General features: G+C 51.9%; 1 protein-coding gene across 2 annotated transcripts; it reads left to right on the top strand.

Annotated features, from left to right (window-relative positions):
* The first annotated feature begins 1,174 nt into the window (after positions 1 to 1,174).
* On the top strand, positions 1,175 to 20,679 carry NCF4 (neutrophil cytosolic factor 4). Of its 2 annotated transcripts, none has more exons than XM_070371353.1 (10): positions 1,175 to 1,377; positions 7,511 to 7,595; positions 7,992 to 8,145; positions 10,913 to 10,983; positions 13,885 to 14,012; positions 15,063 to 15,120; positions 15,798 to 15,896; positions 17,808 to 17,938; positions 18,205 to 18,270; positions 19,348 to 19,474. In XM_070371353.1, exons 1-10 carry the CDS (start codon positions 1,346 to 1,348, stop codon positions 19,379 to 19,381), a joined length of 858 nt encoding a protein of 285 aa, XP_070227454.1. In that variant the 5' UTR covers positions 1,175 to 1,345; the 3' UTR covers positions 19,382 to 19,474. The 2 variants fall into 2 exon arrangements, with proteins under 2 accessions (XP_070227454.1, XP_005887520.1); XM_005887458.3 differs by having other exon boundaries at positions 1,176 to 1,377; positions 19,396 to 20,679.
* Positions 20,680 to 21,692: the final 1,013 nt, after the last annotated feature.

Here is a 21,692-nt window from a genome sequence, read left to right as displayed (position 1 = left end):
TTGTGTGTGTGTGACAAGTGGGTGTGGCTCTCTTGGGAGAGCTCCCTTCAGAATTCTATAGCCATACAGGTTAGAGGGGCCACAAAATCATGTTCATTCCCTGAATATTGGGTGAGCACTTGCAACGTGCTAGGCACTGCACTAGCTGGGAAGACAGTTGTCAGACATATAAAAATACAAACAAATATGGAGTTACAATAGTTCTCAATGCTCTAAAGCAGAAGCACAGGGATCTGGGAGAGAATAGCAGAGAGAGGGGGACATATTTAGAGTTCAGGTTCCTGGAAGGTCTCCCGGAAGAGGTGACTTCCAAGATGAGCCCTAAAGGAGACAGGGAAGAGCATTCCAGCAGAAACAGCCTGCATGAAGGCTAAGAGGGGAAGACATCTTGGAACATTCTAGAAATGGACTAGAGGCCATTGTGGGAAGGAAATAGCCCAGGAGAGGGGGCTGGGGAAGCCAGTAGGGTGTTCAGAACTTTGGAGGCAGACAGGACTAGAAGTTTGGACTTTCTCCTAGTGCAGGGTGAAGCAGTTAAAGTTTAAGCAGGGAAGAGTATGCTCAGATTTGTAATGTGATGCTCACTCTGGTTGGCAGCCCTGTAGGGAGAAATGGCTGTGCCAGGCCCAAGTAGGCTTGGGGATCTAGGCATGAGAGAAGTGCAGCCCAGAATTCCAGGAAAGGGGGAATAGAGAAAGATAAACCAACCCTCACATTCTAATATGACACAAGTGCCTGTGAGCACTAATTTTGTTGGGGGTACCAGGAAGGCTTCCTGGAGGAGGTGGCATCTGAGAGAGGACTTTGGGAAGGAAGGTGAGGTGGAGGCCCGCACTCCCAGCTTAGGGAATAGGTTGGGTAAAGTCTCGACAGTGAGGGGGTGCAGGCTGGGTGTGATGAGTCAGTGGATGTGAAGTGACTCCCCAAGGATGTAAGCCCCCTCTGGTGGCTGAGTCAGCACTGAGGCCCAGTCTCTGATGGAGAGCAGGTCTCTGATACCCAGCCAAGATCTGGCACCAAGAACTGACATCGAGGAAGTCCCCAAATGCCCCTGCCAAATCAGTGTACCCCACATACCCAGCGTCAGAGAGTGTGTACTTCCCCAGCTATGGTACATCTGCATGGTGGGGAAGAGGAAGTATGGGCCACAGCCAGCCCCAGAGGGCCTGGAGGAGGAGCCTCTTCTAGAGCTGAGAGAAGCTTGGCTGGGGGCCTCCCCAGAGGCAGCTCCTGGGGACTCCTGGGACCACAGCCTAGACGAGGCTAGCTGGAGGGAAGTGAGAGGTGACCTTGGTCTGGGCCCAGTCGTGAGAACCTCCGCCACCCCTGCCCTGGACTGACAGCCATGGCCAAGGCACAGCAACTTCGGGCTGAGAGGTGAGTGCAGGGGCGCTGCCCGCCCGGGGCTTCCTCACTGTTCCCGGCAGGCCTTGCAGGGCAGAGGCCCACCGTCCTGCAGCCGCTTATCAATGTCAAAAGTTGAGAGGTTGGAGTTGAGTCAGACCCCAAATACTCAGAAATACAGACTCTGAGAACTTTTTAAAGGAAACTCCTAGTAGTGGCTCACTTCCCTCAGGCATGGGTGAAGACACTGAGGTTCAGAGAGGGGGAGTGACTTTCCCAGGGTCACGGAGAAGTGGGTGGTGGAGTCTGGACGGGAACTCAGGTGTCTGGGGCCCAGGGGACCTCACTCCTCCACAGTGTTGAGTAATGGCTTTTCATCTTCTGTTCAGATGGAGGCACAGAATCTGGCTGTTTTCCAGGGCTTGGCTCAAATGTCAACTCCTTCAAGAAACCTTCCTTAACAGCCCCCTCCAAACACTTACCCTGTTTCCTTCTTCTGTGTAGTCCTTACTTCTCTGGCATAATAGTCTATACGCACTCATCTGTTTTCTTTGTCACTGGCTCCGCAATTAGAAGGAAGTCCCATAGAGTATTTATCTCTTTTGATCATTGCTATATCCCAGGTCCATCTAGTCAAAGCTATGGTCTTTTCAGTAGTCATGTACAGATGTAAGAGGTGGACCGTAAAAAGTGCTGAGTGCCAAAGAATTGATGCTTTGTCATTGTGGTGCTGAGAAGACTCTTGGGGGTCCCTTGGACAGCAAGGAGATCAAAATAGTTAATCCTAGAGGAAATCAACCCTGAATATTCACTGGAAGGACTGATGCTGAAGCTGAATCCACTACCTTGGCCATCTGATGTGAAGAGCCAACTGATTAGAAAAGCCCCTGATGCTAGGAAAGATTAAGAGCAGGAGAAGAAAGGAGTGGCAGAGGATGAGATGGTTCGATAGCATCACCGACTCAATGGACATGAACTTGAGCAAACTCTGGGAGATAGTGGAGGACAGGGAAGTCTGGTGTGCTGTAGTCCATGGGGTCGCAAAGAGTCGACATGACTTAGCAAGTGAACAGCAAATGTCCCAGGATTTGAACAATGCCAGTACTAAGTACTTAGTAAATGCTGCTGAGTGAGTGAGTGAATGAACGAATAACAGATGGATGGATGAATCTTTGAGCTGGAAAATGTCTTTAGATCATTCGGGACCAACACTGTCATTGTATGGATGAGAAAACTGAGCCCCAAGGAGAATAAAATATTCACTCAGGGTCACATGGAGTGAGTGGCAAGGCTGGGGCTCCGAGCATAGCCTTGCCAGGGCCTCGCCTCATTTCTTAGGAGACATTCTCTGAGTTTCCTCGGTAGGTCAGCCTGTGCTCTGAGCTGTGGGGGGACCTGAGGACATAGGGCTTGGTTCCTGCCTTTCTGGATCAGAGCTGCAGATGACATCAGAAAGAGTGTGGTAAAAGCATGGAAGTGGCTCAGAGGGTCACCGGGGATGGGTCAGGCTGGTCTGGCTGAAGTGGGCAGCAGAGGGCCCCTGGGGGACTCTGCAGCTAGAAGTGGGAGCCGGGATGGAATTCCTGAATGTCAAATGTCAGAAGGAAGGTGTGTGTGTGTATGTGTTGCAGGAGGGATATCAAATGCAAATGCTTGGAGGGTGATTCAGGAATGCCCTTCCAGGGATTTTCCTAGCAGTTCAGTGGTTAAAACTCTGCACTTCCACTGCAGGGGGTATGGGTTTGATCTCTGCTCAGAGATCTAAGATCCCACATGCCACGCAGTGCGGCCAAAAAAAGAAAAAGAATGGTCTTCAAGAGCCACAGAGGGTGGTGCTGGGGGCTGGGGTGAGGTTCAGGAAGGCAGGAGCCAAGCCCTATGTCCTCAGGTCCCCCCACAGATTCCAGCTCCTCCAGCCCCCAAGTCCTCAGTGGAGGCTGGGCCTGGCATGTAAACCTGAACCTTCAGGAAATAGCTGCTGTTTGAGGCTGGTGCACCTCCTGTTTCTCAGGGCACGTGGGTCAGAGAGATGATGCCCAGAGCCGACCCCTCCCTCCTAGTCCTGGTCCCCTGGAAGCTGTGCTTGCCCCTCTATGGAGGAAAGGTGCCCTTCCCCCCTCTTTCATGGGGCTATGGAGCCGCGCCTGGGGTCTCTGTCTCCCTGTACCTGGATGCCTATTTAAAAGTGAGGTCTGGATGCCTGAGGCCGAAGTGGAGGATGTAATGGGAGGGCAGCAGATTTCTGGTAGCAGGACTTTCTAAGGCGTGAGGCATCTGAAGATGGAAAGGACTGCTGTGGGGGCATTGAGTGCACTTTCCACAAGCGTGTTTTGAGCGCCTACTGTGTGTAGGAGGCAGGAACCCTGAACTAGCTGCTGCCCCAGGGTCTTTCCACCCGTCACCCAGCTCCTCCTGTCCAGGCCTCCCAAATGGACTTTTCATGAACAATATCAATCTATGGGCCCTGAGTGGACTTCAGTTCAGAGGGGTTCTGGCTGAGGTCTCCAGGGGGCAACTCTTCTAGGGGGACTTGCTGCCCATTTTTTTGCACCCCTGCTTTTGCCTGGTGCAATGACTTCTTGGTTCAACTCCCTGGCCCCGCCTTGCAGGCAGCCAGGCTGTTCCCACGTGGCCCACAGTGGTTGCTTTTGTTGTTGTTTAGTTGCTAAGCCGTGTCCGACTCTTTGCAACCCCAAGGACTATAGTCCGTCAGGCTCCTCTGTCCATGGGATGTCAAGCAAGAATGCTGGAGTAGGCTGCCATTTCCTCCTCCAGGGGATCTTCCCAACCCAGGGATCTAACCCACGTCTGCCTTGTCTCCTTCAAGTCTCCTACACTGCAGGTGAATTCTTTACTGCTGAGCCACAGTGTCAGCACACAGTGGACTTGCTGTAAAACAGACACGGGGAGTGGGCTTGCATCTCCCTGAGCACCTACTATGTGCCAGTGCTGTTCTGGGCACTGGGGATACAGCAGTGAGCAGGGTCCCTGCTCCTTTGGGGCTTCTCCAGCTACGCTTGTTACAGATGTGACCTCCAAACCCTCCCGGGATATAAATACCTCCTTGGGCCCCATCTCGGAGTGGTGGAGGGGTCAGAGCTCAGAGAGGAGTCTTCCCAAGTCTGCTGACCTTGGCAGTGTCAGAGCGGGAATTCAGGTCTTCATCTTTCACCTGTGCCCTCCTCTCTGTGACACACAGGTCTCCCAACATAACCCTTCTTTGCCCCACCACCCCAAGGCGGGGCACAAGCACCCTTCATGAGTAGGCTCTGCTGGTCTCCCTGGCCTCATCCCTTGTAACTTACCCCTTCTTGCATAGTTGAGGCCTCTGCACCCACTCTTTCTCTTGCCTGTTGTCCTGAGTCGACTCCTCTTTACCTGGTGCCATTTCTTCTAGGAAGCCCTCCCTGATCATCCTCAGTCTGAGCACACCTTGCCCTCCCTGCAGGTACAGCATCCTTGCTTCTCCCTCTGATAACTTCACCCCCATCTTAGAAGTGTCGGCTTGGTGAGCTTTCTTGCCTGATGTACTACTGATTCTTCCAGGGACTATAGTAATGGCTGGGCTCCTGCTGTAGCTTGAAACGTTGTGGACTTTTCCTTCACAGCTTCTATGATTACTGAAATTATGTAATTATTTATCCAACTCTTCCAATCAACCATGAAACCCAGGAAGGCAGAGGCCACATCCTAGAGTTCTTAGGACAATGTCTGAGTTACAGTAGCTGCTAACAATATTATTACTGTTGTTATTATTTTAGATGGGAGACTGATGCTGTGAGGGGCTGGGATTTATCTGAGTTTAACACAGCCAGCTGTTGGGAGCTTCAAACCAGGGCCAGTGGACTGGAAAAAAATTCTGGAGCCAAATCCCAGTTTTTTTACTTTTTGGGACAAGTTTGTTAACCTCTGTACCTCAGTCTGGAAAAAGGTGACACTGTCTTAGAAGGGTCCCTGGTGCTCCGTGTGCTTAGGACATCGTCAGCTGTAGTTACCATTACCTGTTTCCCTGCAAAGGGCCGTTCTGCCTCTCCAGTTCCTTCCTGCCCCACCGGCCTCCTACTGAAGGTGAAATAGTCAGGAAATTCACCGTCTCAGGGGAGAAAGTGGAGGAGGAAGCTTCTCCCAAGGGTGTTTGTTACCATAGGACCCTGTGTGGAAAGTGAGTGGGGAGGCTGCTAGCCTGGGAGTGGTAGGGATTTCCTGTGCCTGCCCACCGCCATCCTGAGTCACCTCCTGGGCCAGCCTCCAGAGTCCTGAGTTAGATCCCTGCAGTCCACGTCACTTGGGGCCCAGTGGGGGCTGGGACTGAGGTTCCATCTGGCTCCGAGGTTCAGGCAGCCCTGCCCCCCTCTCCCACCCTGTTTCCCAACTGCTGCAACAGGAACACGATTGCTGATGGCTTCTAATTTCTTCATCTGTCTACAAGCGGCTGGACTGGGTGACCCTAGCTGCTCCTCCTCCCCCGCCTTGGTGTTCCGTTTTCTCTTCCTCCATCTGTCCCTCTCAATCCCCTCCTCTGCTCACGGATTGCTCTTCCCTGGGGGTTTTAACCACTAGTCACAGGGCAGAAGGTTCTTACCACTCGCAATCCAGCTGGGACCCTCTTCAACTCCACTCCCTGCAGGACTCCAGAGCCACACACCAACTTTTGCAGGATCATGACCTGGGTGCCCCAGGGGCCTCTCAGATTAGCATGTTCCAAAATGTGTCCATCAACCCTGCTCCCCTTCCACCCATCCTGGTCACAATACGGGTAACATGTGGGCGTCACTCTTGACACTGCCCTTTCTTTCACCTCTATATCCAAACAGTCCCCAAACCCTGCTGGTCGTAACTCTGGAATGACTCCTAAATTACCAGTGTATCCGTTGGAAATGCAGAAGGCTGCAGAGAACAGAGGAACTGATAGTGGCTGAAACAAACAGAGGTTTATGCTTTCACATAATGAGAAGTTCAGAGGTAGGTCACAACTGGTTCTGCCGCTCAGTGACTTCAGGACCAGAGTCCCAGAGATTCCTGTGATCATTCCCACGTTTTTGCCTCATGAATGCAATGTGGCTGCTGCAAGTCCAGATGTCACATCTACTTTCCAGGCAGGCAGTTGGGGAAAGAGGAGAAGACCCTACTAGCTTTGTTCATCTCTCTGGATCTTGATGCAAACCGTCTCCCAGAGGCTCCTACAGCAGATTTCCTCTTAGGTCTCTTTGGTCACAACAGGTTACATGGCTGCTCCTAGCTGCAAGTGGGTCTGGGAAACAGCAATGGGATTATTATGTTTGGCTCAGGCCAAGTGATCTATCACCTTGGGGCTAGGCTTTGTCATCGTGAAAAGAACTGGAGCTTGATTAGTTAGGAAGAAGCAGAGGGCACAAAAATGGCACAGTGTCTGTTATCAGGTATCCCTCCTGTCTGTCTTCTCTTCTTATCCCCACTGTCTGGCTCAGGCCCACCTCATCTCTCAGCTGGACCACGTCAGAGCCTCCCAGTGGCGCTCTGTCCCCCAGTCTCTGCCCTCCTTTTTCTCTCCACGCCACTGCCAGAGTTGGCATCCTAAAGCCAGAGCCCTGTTGCGTTTTCTCTCTCTTCTGAAGCTGTCCATGGCTCCCTGTTGCTTATAAAATTCCTTAGCTCGGCTCTGGAGACCCTCCTCAGCCTGGCCTCATCTGCCTATTCAGACTCTGAGCACACCAGACTCCAACCACAATAGACTTGGCCCTCAGAGCCTTAGCACCTGCATTCAGTCTGCCAGGGAGGAGGGCAGGCATTCCCCTGCTCTGGTCCTACCCGGTGGACTCCTATTCATCCTTCTAGACCTGGCTCAAATGTCACCTCCTCTGTGAGGATTTTCCCTGGGTGTAATCAGCCATCCTCTCTGGGAAGCAGGTGACCCAGGGCCTAGAACAGGGTGTAATAGGCAGGGGTGCTTGATGCTCTGCTCCTGAATGAATAACGCAGCCCCACAGAGATTTGCTAGATTCTAGTATGGTTGTTGACATGTGGCTCCAACTCCAGACGCCTGGTCTGTGTCACAGCCTGGCATGTGAAGGGTGTTGAACAGAGAATGCTGGGTACATGGGTTCACTTGGCACAGGGCCTTGCACCTTGCAGCCCCTCAACACTTCAGGATGATAACCAGCATTTCTTCTCCTCCCACCTCCCTCAGCGACTTCGACCAGCTTCCTGACGACATTGCCATCTCAGCCAACATCGCTGACATTGAGGAGAAGAGAGGCTTCACCAGCCATTTTGTAAGAAAGACCCCTGCACCCTCACCCTCTGACCTCTGAGCCTCCAGTGCTTTCCTCTCCTAAGTTCTATCCTGGTGGTTCTCACCAGGGCAATTCTACCCTCCAGGGGACACTTTGCAGTAAATATCTGCAGACAGTTTTAATGACCACAACCTGGGGTGGGGCATCTACTGCATGGCATCCAGGGATTCTAGTTCATGTCATGTGGTGCCCATGACCGGGAAATACCTCACCCCCAAAGTGATACTGAGGTCAAGAAATTATTATCTAACCCTAGGGCCTCTGGACCTCCACCATCCTCTACCTCTGGCCTGTGAGGCCACCCCTCCCCCTGCCCCCGGTCTGCAAAGCCCCAATCCCTGGCTTGCTAGCTCAGCCTGTGGTTTTTGTCCTTAGGTTTTTGTCATCGAGGTAAAGACGAAAGGGGGGTCCAAGTACCTCATCTACCGCCGCTACCGCCAGTTCTACGCCTTACAGAGCAAGCTGGAGGAGCGCTTCGGGCAGGAGAGCAAGACCAGCCCCTTAACCTGTATCCTCCCCACGCTCCCAGGTAGGCAGCGACTGGCTGCCCCAGGTCGGAGCCCACTGGCTCGCCTCTCCTCCCAGCTCTCTGGGTGCTGTTCGGTGCTTCTGTTTTAGCATAAACCATTCTATTTTAGTGAAAACTGTTTATTTAATCCATGCCCCCCTCCTGCCAGTCACAGGCTGCCACCTCTGGCTCTCCGGCCTCGGAACCCTTAACCTCTGAGCCCTTGACCTCCTGTGCTCTATGACCTGCGCAGCTGCCCCGGTTTAGCCATCCACCACCAGGTTTGAGCGCATCAGCCCCGGCCTCTCCTCCTGGAGACAGGGATCCCTGTGTTCCCCATGTTAAACACAGATTCATCTTCCAGCCCCTCGAGGGGAACTGCCCTGTAACTCCTCCGTCCCCATGGGTGCTCCTCCTTCCCTGCTCTGCTGGGACACCCACTGCTGCTTTTGGATGGGCCTCCACCCCCCTGTCTCCTGGCCTTCCACCCCTACTCGGTCCTAACACGCACCTTGGAAAGGTGCAAACTTCTCGGCTTCTCAAGGCCAGCCTTCGTGAGCCCAGCAGGAGAGAACCCTGCCAGAGTGGGGTATAGGGTTCATGGTGTGTGCCTTGGCTGTGCCTGCCCCACCCCACAGGCTGCAAAATACTCCCTGACCTTCCCTTCTTCAAGCTTCAAACCCCACCTCCAGCTGGGCTTCCTCTCTGCCTTAGCCAGTGCCTGAGGTTCCCAGCCAGCAGCCAGCCCCAGGGAGGAAACTCACCCGTTCCCTCACTCACCCTTTCCCCATCTCTGGGTGGCAGGGAGGAGGGGCCCCTCCTGCTCTCAGTTGATCTCTCCTCCCTGACAGCTTGTCCCTTGCTACCCCTGTAGATTCACCTTCTCCTTCATCTACTGACTGTCTGCCAAGCTTCACCACGGGCGGGCTTGGTTCTGTTTCATCTTTAAGCAAAAACGTATCCTAAGTGAGCATCCTAGCCAGAAGCCTCTGTTAGCCCCAAGGGCCCTCAAAGATCTCTCCTTCCTTCCACAATAAATCTTGACTTGCTGTCTGACCTTCTCATTTTCCATCCTCTGCTCAACCCACCAGCCGGGTTTCAGCTCTTCCTGCTCTGTGAGTTCCTCTGGGGACAGTGGCCCATGACATGATCCATGGGTACAACTCAGGCCTCAACTTCATCAGCCCACTTCTTCCTCTGGGGTGCTCTCTCCAAACTGCTGTGGTGCCAGCCTTTCCCAATTCCCTTCCTGTCTCCCGTGGCTCCTCCATCTCCTTACAGAGTCGCCTCCTCTGGTGCTCCTGGGAAGGCAGGCACCCATCGTCCTCACTTTTGTCTTCTCACTCCCCTCCCTTCCGCCTCTCTGCCGCCCCACACAGATAATTTGACCTGCATGCCTATGACTTTAGTTGCCCTTTCAGTTCAGTTCAGTTCAGTCGCTCAGTCATGTCTGACTCTTTATGACCCCATGAATTGCGGCACGCCAGGCCTCCCTGACCATCACCAACTCCCAGGGTTCACTCAAACTCACATCTGTCGAGTCCGTGATGCCATCCAGCCATTTCATCCTCTATTGTCCCCTTCTCCTCTTGCCCCCAGTCCCTCCCAGCATCAGAGTCTTTTCCAGTGAGTCAACTCTTCGCATGAGGTGGCCAAAGTACTGGAGTTTCAGCTTCAGCATCATTCCTTCCAAAGAAATCCCAGGGCGGATCTCCTTCAGAATGGACTGGTTGGATCTCCTTGCAGTCCAAGGGACTCTCAAGAGTCTTCTCCAACACCACAGTTCAAAAGCATCAATTCTTTGATACTCAGCTTTCTTCACAGTCCAACTCTCACATCCATACATGACCACTGGAAAAACCATAGCCTTGACTAGATGGACCTTTGTTGGCAAAGTAATGCCTCTGCTTTTGAATACGCTGTCTAGGTTGGTCATAACTTTCCTTCCAAGGAGTAAGCATCTTTTAATTTAGTTGCCCTTTACTTGCTACTAATCTCCCAGTTTCTCACTCCCCCAGGCCTCAGATGCTGCCCTCCTGCCACTCCCAGACACCAGTGTGCCTCAGGGGCAGTGGCCAGCAGGAGCCAGACCTATCTCACATTTGCCTTCTGGGGGGCTCTCTGAGTGGGTGATTCAGAGCCCCCTGAAGTTCCCAGAGAGGACATTTGTCTTTGATCAGCATCATCAGTTTCCCTTTCCCCACAAACACTCTGTCTTGCTTTCGAGGAAGGCTTCACCCATCCACTCCTCAAATATTTACTAGTTCGGCCCTTGTTCTACACCATGGCTCTTTAACCTGTGTGGCATATTGGAAGTACCTTGAGGTTAAAAGATTGTTGATGCCCATGTTCCACCCCCAGAGATTCTGATTTAAATTCTTCTGGGGTGAGTCCTGAGCAATGAGATTTTACACACTCCTTGGGCAACATGAATGCACAACCAGACTTGAGGACCACAGTTCCAGGTGATGAGACTGTAGCTGTGAGCAATGCAAAGATCCTGTTCTCCTGGAGCTAAGAATCGTGTGTGTGTGTGTGTCTGTGTGCGTGTGTCTGTGTACGTGTGTAGGAAAAGGCAATAGATAAACAGTTAAAACAAGAAAAGTATCAGCTGATGATAGTATAACAGAGAATGCACATTGGATGGTGGCCCCCAGAGCGCCGTGGGCCGATGAGCGGGAGGAGCGCTGAGCTAGTGGAAAGGGTTCCTGCCTCCGGTGGGCAGCTCCTGGCCTGGAGACAATGCTATTGGGCCAGATTCCCAGGACAGCTTTTTGCGTTTTCTCAGCCAAAGTCTACGTGGGTGTGAAACAGGAGATTGCCGAGATGCGAATACCTGCCCTCAACGCCTACATGAAGGTAAGGCGGGGCTAGGCCACGTGGCTCCTGGGAGGGGACAGGGTGCTGAGCACAGGGAGGGGCCCAGGTGGCTTTGGGAACTGGGGCTGGCTCTCCTGCTCTGATGGCCCTCATCTTCAATCCTTAAAGGCCAGGCCTGGGGAGAGAAACAGGACATATTCTCAGGGTTCCAGGGGATGGGGCAGGAGCAGTGGAGAAGATTCAGGAAGACACACCTTGAACTGACTAATGGCTGTGCTGAGCCTCCTGGTAGAGAGGAGAATAGGATCCAATGCCTGCCCCGAGGTCCCCACTGTCTTATGGGAATACAGACAGATGAAGAACGGCCTGTATAACAGGGGCATGGCAAACCAGGCCCCCAGCTTTCTCACATAACACACATGAACAGGACACAGGCTGGATTTTAGTGGCATCCATGGGCCTTGGACAGATGCCCTTATGTATTCCCCAACCTGTATATTGTCTGCATCCTCAGGAGATGGGAGCACAGAGGAAGGAGCATCTTATAGACAGACACAAGGCTGGTTAGGAAAGCCTTACACCAATTAAAGCTGTGCAAGAAATGGATAGCGTTCCTAGGGTAGTGGGCACCCCGTCACTAGAGGTATACAAGACATGGCTTGATGGCAACCTTAGGAAACTGGAGAAGGCAACCCTCTTCAGAGCCAAGAGGCATCCTCAGAGACAGTGAGATCGCCCCTTCCTCTCCTACTCTTACGGGAAAAGAGCACCGAGCTAGGAGTCTCTTTGGTCTGTGCTTTGTCATTCCCTGCGTGATTTAGGATTAATTGCTCATCCTATCTAGGTCTCAGTTTTCTTGCCTATGAAATGAGATGGTGCCCCCAACTTTCTGGTTTCACAGGAGGGGACTGATGTTGAGAAAAGGACAGAAAAGTGCTTTGTAAACTGTGAACCTGCCTCCAGAATGTGAGACAGCATGACTCCTAATGGAGTGAGGGGGCAGGAGGAGTGTGGAGGGGGAAGCAAAAGGGAGCAGGTGGCTGGCTTGCCCTCCCCAGCGGCTGCAGGAATCCTGGGCTCTGGGTGGAGAACAGGTAGGGTAGGAAAGCACCTGGGCTCCAGCACTGCTGGTGTCTCCCCTCCAGGGGGCGCTGTGACAGCTGCTCCTTCAGGGTGGCTGGCTCCTCTAGTCTCCTCCAGCAGGGCTGGAAGGAGCCAGAGCGAGAAGGCGTGTGGAGCTGGAGCTCTTTGCTCTTCACCTGGTCTTGGCAACCAGCAGCCTGGAGAATCTCATCTCTACCTGTCTGTCTGAGTGGGTTCCTTGAAGCCAAAAGGTCAATCAGTGTATTGGTAACCCCACCCTGGGCTTGGAACATTCAGAGACAGGGAGCTCATTACCACTCTTCCTGACCCGGGCTGCTCATCCACTGTGGGACAGCTATTAAAAAGGCCCAGCTTCCTGTGACTTCTGCTCAGTGGTCTCACCTCTGTCCTCATTAAGAATAGGGTTCATGTGATAACGACAATTGCCTGGAACCAGGCGGTGTACAACTAAGAGGCTCTTGATATATCCATGCATTTGTTGGATAAATGGCTTATTTAATTCTCTCAATAACCTGTGAGTTCAGTACTCTTATCCGTATTTTAAAGTGAGGAAATGGAGGCACAGAGAGGTAGAGTCGCTCCCTTGGTGTCACAGAGCATTTAGTAAGTAGGATGGGGTTTGAACACACATCTCTCTGACTCCAGGATTTTGCTCTATCCACTGTACTGTGTTGGAATAAAAGTAATAGCAACAATGATAACATTCGGCTTGGATGGGGCCCTTGCTAGATGCCTGTTCTAAGTGTTTTGCACAAATTCACTTATCTAGTCCTTCCACAATCCTACAAGGGAGGTACCCTCACCCTCATTGTATTAATGAATACACAGAGGCATCCTTGCCAAGGTCACCTAGATGAGTGGCAGATTCTGTCCCAGGCACAGCCTGGCTCTATCTGTGCCCGTGAGCTCATCTCTGGGCTGCTGTCTCCCATCGTCCCCATAAAGCAACTGTGCCTTTTCTAGGCTCTGAGTTTGCAGTCCCTCTGGGGTGGAGTTCCCGGCCTCCCTCCATCCTGCCGTCCCCATGGGGTTTTCTGGGGGGGGGCTCTGGGTGCCTCTGGAGCTGTAGCACCCAAAGCCAACTGCAGTGCTCCTGGGGACCTGTGCAGTGGACAGCTTGGAGGGATGACCCTGCCAGGTTCTGGGTGCTCTGCATCTTTGCAGCTTGAGGGTCATTGCATCATGGGTGTTGCAACCAGCATCAGATAATCAATCTCAACCCTACCACTTCCTAGCTCTGCCCACTGACCTGGGCACTTTCCCACTCTGATCCTATAATATGACATACAGTATCAGGAAGCGTCATTTAGGTGGTAATATCACCAAGTGTTGTTAATGTGGTTTATCTGGGAGGTGCTTCCCCGACCATTGTCTCATTCTGACCTAAGGGATGAGCTTTGGTGGCAGATGGCTCTGGGTGACCAGCTCTGTCGCTCACTAGGCTGTGCGGCCCTGGGCAAGTCCCTTCACCTCTGTGACCCTCACTCCCAGGTTATTGTGAGAGGGAGTGAGGTCACACGGTGTGGCGCTCAGTGCCGCGCCTGAATAGTCACCACCGCATCATGTCATCTGTTGTGTCTGGAGGGCTGTGGGTCTTTTCCAAACGAGCTCTTCTCAAGTTAGGTGGTTCCTCCTGACCTTGAACCCGGGGGTAGATCTTGTGACATGTTTCATTCACCCTGTTGAAATTTCAAAATATATCTTGTTTCTTTATCAGGCAGAGAATGCATTAATGGCCGGGGAATAGTGTGTGGGGGGGGAGTGGGGATGGAGCTACGGGGCTGGGATGCCAAGACTGCTGACCCCCGACCTGTCCTGCCTTCTCGGCAAACGCAGCACCTCCTCAGCCTGCCTATCTGGGTGCTGATGGACGAGGACGTTCGCATCTTCTTCTACCAGTCGTCCTACGACGCCGAGCAGGTGCCTCAGGCGCTCCGGCGGCTCCGCCCGCGCACCCGGCGAGTGTAAGTGATGGGGCCCGGTGCTCACAACGGCCCTGGGCCACTTGCTGCTGACCGGGTGGGCTGTCCTGGAGGCCCCTGCCGCGAAGGCACTTTTTCCCCTGAAAGAAGGCAGGCATATAAACTGGTTCTCTTGTCTGAGTCCTCCAGGGTGGTTTGGGTTGTTAGGTAAGCTTGGAAAATCAAGCGTAGGGTCTGGACGGACAGAAAGTGGGTGTGTTTTGATGTATGACACGACAGGCCAGAGGACAGGGGCTGTGACGGGAAAAGCTTGTTGCCATGGCAACCATTGGCGATGGCCCGAGGGCTTTGGGTGCTTGGGGCGGGGAGAGTCGGGAAGGGAGGGGGAATGGTTCTGTCTGCAAACATTCTTCCCATCATCGCCTGGCACGCCTTGTTCCTGGTTAGTTTTAGTTCCATGGGGCCGGCTGTGGCTCCTGGTGGCTCCTCCGACACTGGCCACCAGGGGACGCTGCTGCTCACTCCTTTATTCTAAAGGGCCCCCAGCTCCCTCTGGCCCCTTCTAAGCAGGGGGTAAAAAAAATCACTGAAAATTCAAGCCGATGAACAACTCTATGTTGCTGCTGCTGCTAAGAATCGCAGGACAAGGCTCCTGAGCCCCGCCTGCCCATCCAGCTCCTCCCTCCATTCCGGCCAGTGTCTCTGAGTGTCCTCTCCAAGTCGTGCCTGGCCATTTCCCACAGGCACCCAGGCAGGTGTGGCCTGAATTCCATCTGTGCCCCACAGCAACCCTGGGTCCTGGAGTGGAGCTCAGCACTTTCTGAAGCCCATTTACTCAGCTGGAAGATTAGGGGTTGAGTGTGGGGAGTAACGGGAAAGAGTTGGCAAGCTATGGCCCTAAGCAAATGTTTATCTGAGCCTCTGCTTTCTGGTCCACAGAGGGGGGGTGCAGTCCCTCCTCCAGGGCGATGAGAGCTGTGGGTAGCATGCTGGCACAGAGGAGCAATTGTAGCTGCATCTTTAACTCCTCTGCTGAGGCCCTCCTCGGCACAGAAGCAGAAGGGATGACAAGCCCCTCTTCTCTCTCCACAGAAAAAGCGAGTCCCCACAAGCTGCTGGCATTGACCGCATGGCAGCTCCACGAGCAGAGGTACCCTCCCACCTCACCACTGGGCAGCAGCCTGGCTCCATCTCCAGCCCCTGAGCCCGTCCTGCTGGTGCCCACTGTGTGCCTAGGGCGGGGGTTGGGTACAGGGCGGGGGAGGGGAGGGGAGGGAAGGGCCCACAGCCTCAGCCTCAGACATGTCAGAACCCCCAGCCAGACCAGGGGAGGGCCTGTGATGAGCACACAGAGGCGGAGGGTACCAGCCAGCATTCATTCAGCAAGCTCAGCCCCGCCTTGGGTACCAAAACTTCAGAGGTGACTTAGACCAGGCCCTGTCCTCAAGGGGTTCACAGCTCCCCAGGGACACACTCTTAAACATGGCATTTCAAAACCAATGTGGTCAATGCCCTGGGGACTATGGGGGCACAGGAGTCCCCAGTGAGGCCTGGGGGATGGGGAAGTTACCAAGTCCGGGGAGTTTGAACCCTTCCCTCTTGCTCATGCCCCCAGGCTTGGAAAGAGCAGCTGCTCTGGAGTCAGGGAGACCTGGGTTCTAAACCTGGCTTCTCCCTAACAAATAGAGTGGAGCATCAGAAAGTCACTCATCCTCCCTGAGCCTCAGGTTCCTCATCTGTTAAATGCGACACTGGAGTATGTAAAGCACTGTAGTAGGAACTTGGTGAATGTTTCTTCCCTCCTTCCTTACCATTTCCTTCTCCCAGGCCCTGTTTGATTTCACTGGGAACAGCAAACATGAGCTGAATTTCAAAGTTGGAGATGTGATCTTCCTTCTCAGTCGGATCAATAAAGACTGGCTGGAGGTAAGTTTGGAGGTGAGCATGGAGGTGAGACTGAAAATGAGGAGGAAGTGAGGTTGCAGGTAAGTTGGAGGTGAAGTCGTTTTGATTCTATGAGGGATCAGAGAAAGAGGAGGGATCTGAGAAGGCCCCAGGGAAAAAATGCTGTCCAAAGGTGTAGATCGGGGAAGCCTGAGGAAATATTGTGTATGTGACAGGAGCAGAAGATTCCGGCACCTACACTTGCCTCTGACCCCATCAGTGGTCACATTAGAAAGTCAGTTAACCCTCTGAGTTTCATTCCTTGTTCTATAACAGGGTCTCTCAGCCTGTTCACTCTGACTTGTGGGAGCAGGCAGTTCTCTGTTGGGGGATGCCCTGTGCACTGTGGGGTGTTTAATGGTGACCTTGGCGTCCATCTGCTAGATGCCAGTAGCACCCCTCCAGCTGCAGCAATCAAGAGCGTCCCCAGACCTCTGGCCCCAGAAGGCAGAATCATGCCCAGTGGAGACATGCTGTCTATAATCGGATAAAGTTACTCACCACTCAGGGAGTGAGTGAAAGTGAGGAGGGAGACTGACTTGAGCTCCAGCGTCTGACGTCACATCCTAGCTGTTTTTAGCTAGCTTTGTGAGTTTGGGAAATTTACTCAACCCCGTGGTTTCCTCTCCCGTAAATGGAGATAACCCTGGCTGTTTCTTCATAGGTTTCTGGGAAGGGTTGAATGAGACGCAGCTGTTCAGGGCTCGGCCCATATAGGGCCTGGGTGTGTGGCATCTTGGCCACGCTTTGTCCCTGCCAGCAGCAAGCATGGCCCTTACAGAGGCTCAGAGCACAACTGGAGATGGAGGGGATATCACCGAGTGGGAAGTCCAGGCCTCATGCAGCCTTTTGGATTAAGTCCTCTTGTTATGAAAGATTCCCTTTTCTCGGGGCTCCTGAAGCGGTGTGTGAAGGAGCTTATGGAACAGGTCCTGAGGCAGGGCCAGCCGCCAGGGGTCCGGAAACCACTGAAGGAAGGGGAGGATCCCTAGCGCCCAGGGGCTGGAGAGGAGTATGGGCCAACTGTTCATCTCACAACTTGGTTTGATTTTTACCCCAGTCCCGCAGCTCTGTCTCGGGTACTCATGAGCTCTGACAGCTGAAGGGTATTGCTGGGTCATTCTCCAGAAACAGGAAATGTTTGTTGACTTCTTGTTTTCTAGAAGGTTTTGTGGGTCAGTATGCTAAATGACTTCTGGCTTCAGATGGACGGGAGGGTTAGGGAAAGAGCAAGAGTACTACCTCAGCCTCAGTTTATATGTCTGTAAAAGAGGCTGGAACAATATGTCTTCCAAAGGGTTATGAAGATTAAGAGAACAGTTGACAAACCACAGCAATGGCTAGGTCTTGGCTGGAGTTTAGTAAAGAGGCCTGGCTGGAGGGAGAGTTCTGGTTGTTTGGTCTAGAGCAGGTGGTGTCCATGGATGGATGAATGAATGAATGGGCCCTGCCTCTAACCCTCTCCCTCCCTTATCCCGTTTTCCTCCTGGACACCTACCATCATATGACTGCCCGTAAAGTTCACCTGTTTGCCTGTGCCTTGTCTGGAGCACAGTGGAAGCTCCAGGGGGAAAAGCAGGGATTTCCATCCCTTCTGAGTGCCCAGAGCCTACCCCTTAGCTGGCACTCAAGAAGTAGTCAAATGAATGACTGAGTGAATAAATGAATGAGATGAAAGCAGGTTTCCAGATAAATTCAGGTCTTGACTTGTTCAAAAATGGATGTCTTGGGGTGAACAGCTTGGTGACCTTGTCCCCTTTTTCTCTTTCTTCTGCATGAGGGGGCCCAGACCTTGTCTGACTTTCCTCATCATTATCAAAGGGCAGGACCCCGAGACATGGCCCTGCTGCCTCTCCCAGCACCCACAGGGCAGTGTCTTCTTTCTTCCCTCAGGGCACTGTCCGGGGAACCACAGGCATCTTCCCAGTGTCCTTTGTGAAGATCCTCAAGGACTTCCCAGAGGAGGAAGACCCCACCAACTGGCTACGCTGCTACTACTATGAGGACACCATCAGCACCATCAAGTTGGTGGCCTGCTGGGAGGGAGGGGTCTGTCCAGCCTCCCTGGCCCTCCCCAACCCCACTCCACCTCTGGGCTCCAAGACCAAAACCTGATCACATGTCCCCCGACCAAACACACATACCTGAAAGCCTGCAGTGGCTCCCACCATCCTCCAGATAAGTCATACCCCGTCACAAGACTTCAAGGTCCAGTGTGACCTGGCCAGCTTCATTCCCTTATCCCCTTCCTGGCCGGCTGCTTCCTTACTCCTGCCTACTCTCTCCTTAGGGACATTGCAGTGGAGGAGGACCTCAGCAGCACCCCACTCTTCAAGGACTTGCTGGAGCTCATGAGGTGAGGGGCTAGGGTGGGAGTTTCGAGGGGTGTCAGACACCCTGCAGGAGAGAACAGAGGGAGGAACACAGCACATTCAAGGGCTGGGCGTTTTGTATCTATTTCACCTTTTTGTTTTGCTCACCACATTAGAGATGGGGGGAGGGGGCTGCAGAGAGGTAAAGGGGCTTGAGGTTTGTGGGCCTGGATTTGCTGAAGTTTTTCTAAGTCAAAACCTTGGACTTGAACCCTTCTCCATCAGGGAACCACCACCTCCCAAGACCCAGTTATGAACAGTTGCTTTACAGAATGGAAATGGCATTGTTATATTACTGACTGTAAAAGTAATATCTATTCATTATTTTTTAAAAAGAATGTCAGAAGTCATGGAAAAGTATAAAGAACTGAAATCACCTCATATTTTACTCCTCTCATTATCTGATGTGCATTCATATTTCTTCAGCTCACACCCCACCGGCACCCCACTCCCCATAATTTTATTATTTAGTGGTGTGGCTGCACCATAACTAAAGCAGCCATCCCCTTTTGTGGCATTTAAGTTATCTTCCACTTTTTTACATACTACTGTGAATAGTGCTGCGATTCGCCTATTTGATGTTTTGCCTGATTATTTCCTTAGGATGATTTTCTAGAAGTGAGGTTTGGGGATCAAGGTGTTTGCAAGTCAGATAGAGCTTCTGACTCATTTTGTCAGATTTACCTGTGGAAAATTTGAATGGCTGTTCACCCGTCTACCTGTACCCAGATCAGACACTTCCAGTCCTTCATGAGTTCTTTGTGGCCACACACAGGGCTGTCTCGGGGGCTTTATCCTCCTCTACTCTGTGCTCAATAAAACCCACTTCTCTTCCCCATGACAGTTCTTAAAGTCTTCAGCACATTATAAGACATTTCAAGCTGTTCCACAAATTTATTGTGAAAGTCCCATTTTCCCCTGGAGGTCTCAATTTCCCCATCTGTACAATGGGAGATTGGACCACTCAGATGATAGAACCAGTGTCCAGCTCTGACCCCTTCCAATTCTTAGATCCCGGCCCTAAATCTCCCTCCATCCCCTCTCCCTGCTCCCACACCTAGGCCTAAAGGCTGCTGGACCTTTCCCGAACTCTGATCTCTCCCACCCAGGCGGGAGTTCCAGAGAGAGGACATCGCCCTCAACTACCGTGACGCTGAGGGGGACCTGGTTCGGCTGCTGTCAGATGAGGACGTGAAGCTCATGGTGAAGCGGGCCCGAGGTCTCCCCTCCCAGAAGCGTCTCTTCCCCTGGAAGCTGCACGTCACCCAGGAGGACAACTACAAGGTCTACAACACAGTCCCCTGAGCCAGTGGTGTCCCTGGGGCAGTGAGGGGACTCCTGGCAAAGAGCCCTCTGAGGGCATTAGGACCAAGAAGGGCTGGGCGTGTGGGACAGACTTCCTGGTTCTGAGTTGGACAGACCTGCTGACCTTGGCTTGTACATTTGGTCTCTGAATTAAATAAACCATTTCATCTCAAAGGGGCAGGCTGAGGAAGAGAATGTCTTTGGAGGAAAGAGAGGAGAGGAAGTAAAAACCCATTCATGAGTATCACTGAGGGATCATTTATATACAGAAGAGGGCCCTGGCTTTGTGCCCCTAATTCAGCCACCTGTTTCCTCACCTTGTTCCCTTGTGTGGGGAAACCCAGTGACACTCCTGTCCCTTCTGGTCACTCCCTTTTAAACCCTTTCCAAGGAGTAACCACTGGCCTCATGAAAGTCATCTTTCCCTGGGTACCCTCTGGGTCAGGCCAACACCAAGTCCTCTGTGTGACCAAGGTCAAGGGCTTCCTCTGCCCTCTTATTCCTGCTGCTCTGCAGAAGGGCAGAGACCTGAGTCATGCTGTTGGTGGTCTTCATTGTAAGTAAGGGGTGAAGGGAGGGCGGACTCTGGCCCCTCTGGGGAGGAAGAAGAAGCAGAATGGGAGGATCTCCCTCTGTGAGCTGAAGCCTTTTCTCTCCTAAGCAGCCAAAATATCAATAGGTATCACCTTCAGTAAGACTGCAGGAGGAGCTTGGCAGACCCCTCTTCTCAGTGAAACAAACATTTGATCAAAAAGTACTAAAAACCAACCATTGAAAGTTGAGAGGCCCTACTGCTGCAGCACAATGAGACCCTAGATAGCACACACTCTTTGAAGAATCATGAGCCTAATAAGAAGCAGTGGGTTCTCCAATGACCCTCCCATACTACTACCCACCCCTGCTGAAAAAAAAAAATCCCATGATAAGACCTGGGGTCAGAACCCACAGCCTCTGGGAGGTTGTTCTGGAATGCAGAAGCAGTGCTACTGTTAGAAAGCTTAGGCCCAGGGAGGCCATGGCATAAAGAGCTTGGACCAGGGGCTCTTGTGCTAGATCAAGGCCTAAGGGGAAAGGATGAGGTGATTCCGAGAGAGTGGTATCCCTGCCTCTAAGCAGAAGAAAGTCCCCTCTGGAGTGAAGTGTTCCCAGTTAGGCTGACTGGAGCCACTTGAATTAAAATGCAATAAAATCTCCTAGTCAAAGATCACTTAATCTCTGTGAGTGACAATAGGCAGTGAGAATAAATGGTAGCTTTAGACGCCCAGGGTCTGCAGATTATTGAAGTGCATGGCTAAAGTGTTCAAAGAAATAAAGGATGAAATCATAAAACTGAATGACCTAAAGTGAATGACCAGGCAGATTTGCAAAAGAAAAATGATGTATGCACAGGTGTATGTGTGTGTACATCTGTTGAGGCAGAAAAGACAGTGGATGAGTTAAATAGTAGCAAAACATTACACACAGGTGATGAGAAAATTAGTGAATTGCAAGATAAAACCAGAAATTACGCAGAATATAACACAGATACAAGTAGTTGGAGAGTATAAAGATGGAATTAAGAGATGTAAACAATAGAATGAGATTTTTAAAAAAATTAGAATCTCAGTATGAGAAAATACAGAGAATGGCAAAGAGGTGATGTTTAAATAGATGGCAGATACACTATTTCAAAACTGATGAAAAACTTAAATCTATGGATACAAGAAACATGTATGGATAAGCAGGATGAATAAAAAATGGTCATAACTGGCTGCTGCTGCTGCTAAGGCTACAATAGATCAAAACTACAGAACATGGAAGCCCAAGAGAATATGTTAAAAGGAGTCAGAGAAAGTGGAGATCACTATCAAATGACAATTAGAATGAGAAGCAGACTTTTCAATTCACCAATGGAAGACAAAACCATTATAATTGTACCTTCAGATTTTTAGAGAAAATAACTTTCAATCTAGAACTTTATGGTCAGTAATGAAGGTGAGAGGACTTCCCTGGTGGTCCAGTGGTTAAGAATCAGCCGGCAAATGCAGGAACATGGGTTCAATCCTGGTCTGGGAACTAAGATCCTACATGCAACAGGGATAACTAAGCCTGTGAGCCACAA

Source organism: Bos mutus, chromosome 5 (assembly GCF_027580195.1).
Source record: "Bos mutus isolate GX-2022 chromosome 5, NWIPB_WYAK_1.1, whole genome shotgun sequence".
NCBI lineage: Eukaryota > Metazoa > Chordata > Mammalia > Artiodactyla > Bovidae > Bos > Bos mutus.
The sequence above is the reverse complement of the archived record's forward strand: the minus strand, read 5'-3'. Positions and strand labels throughout refer to the sequence as shown.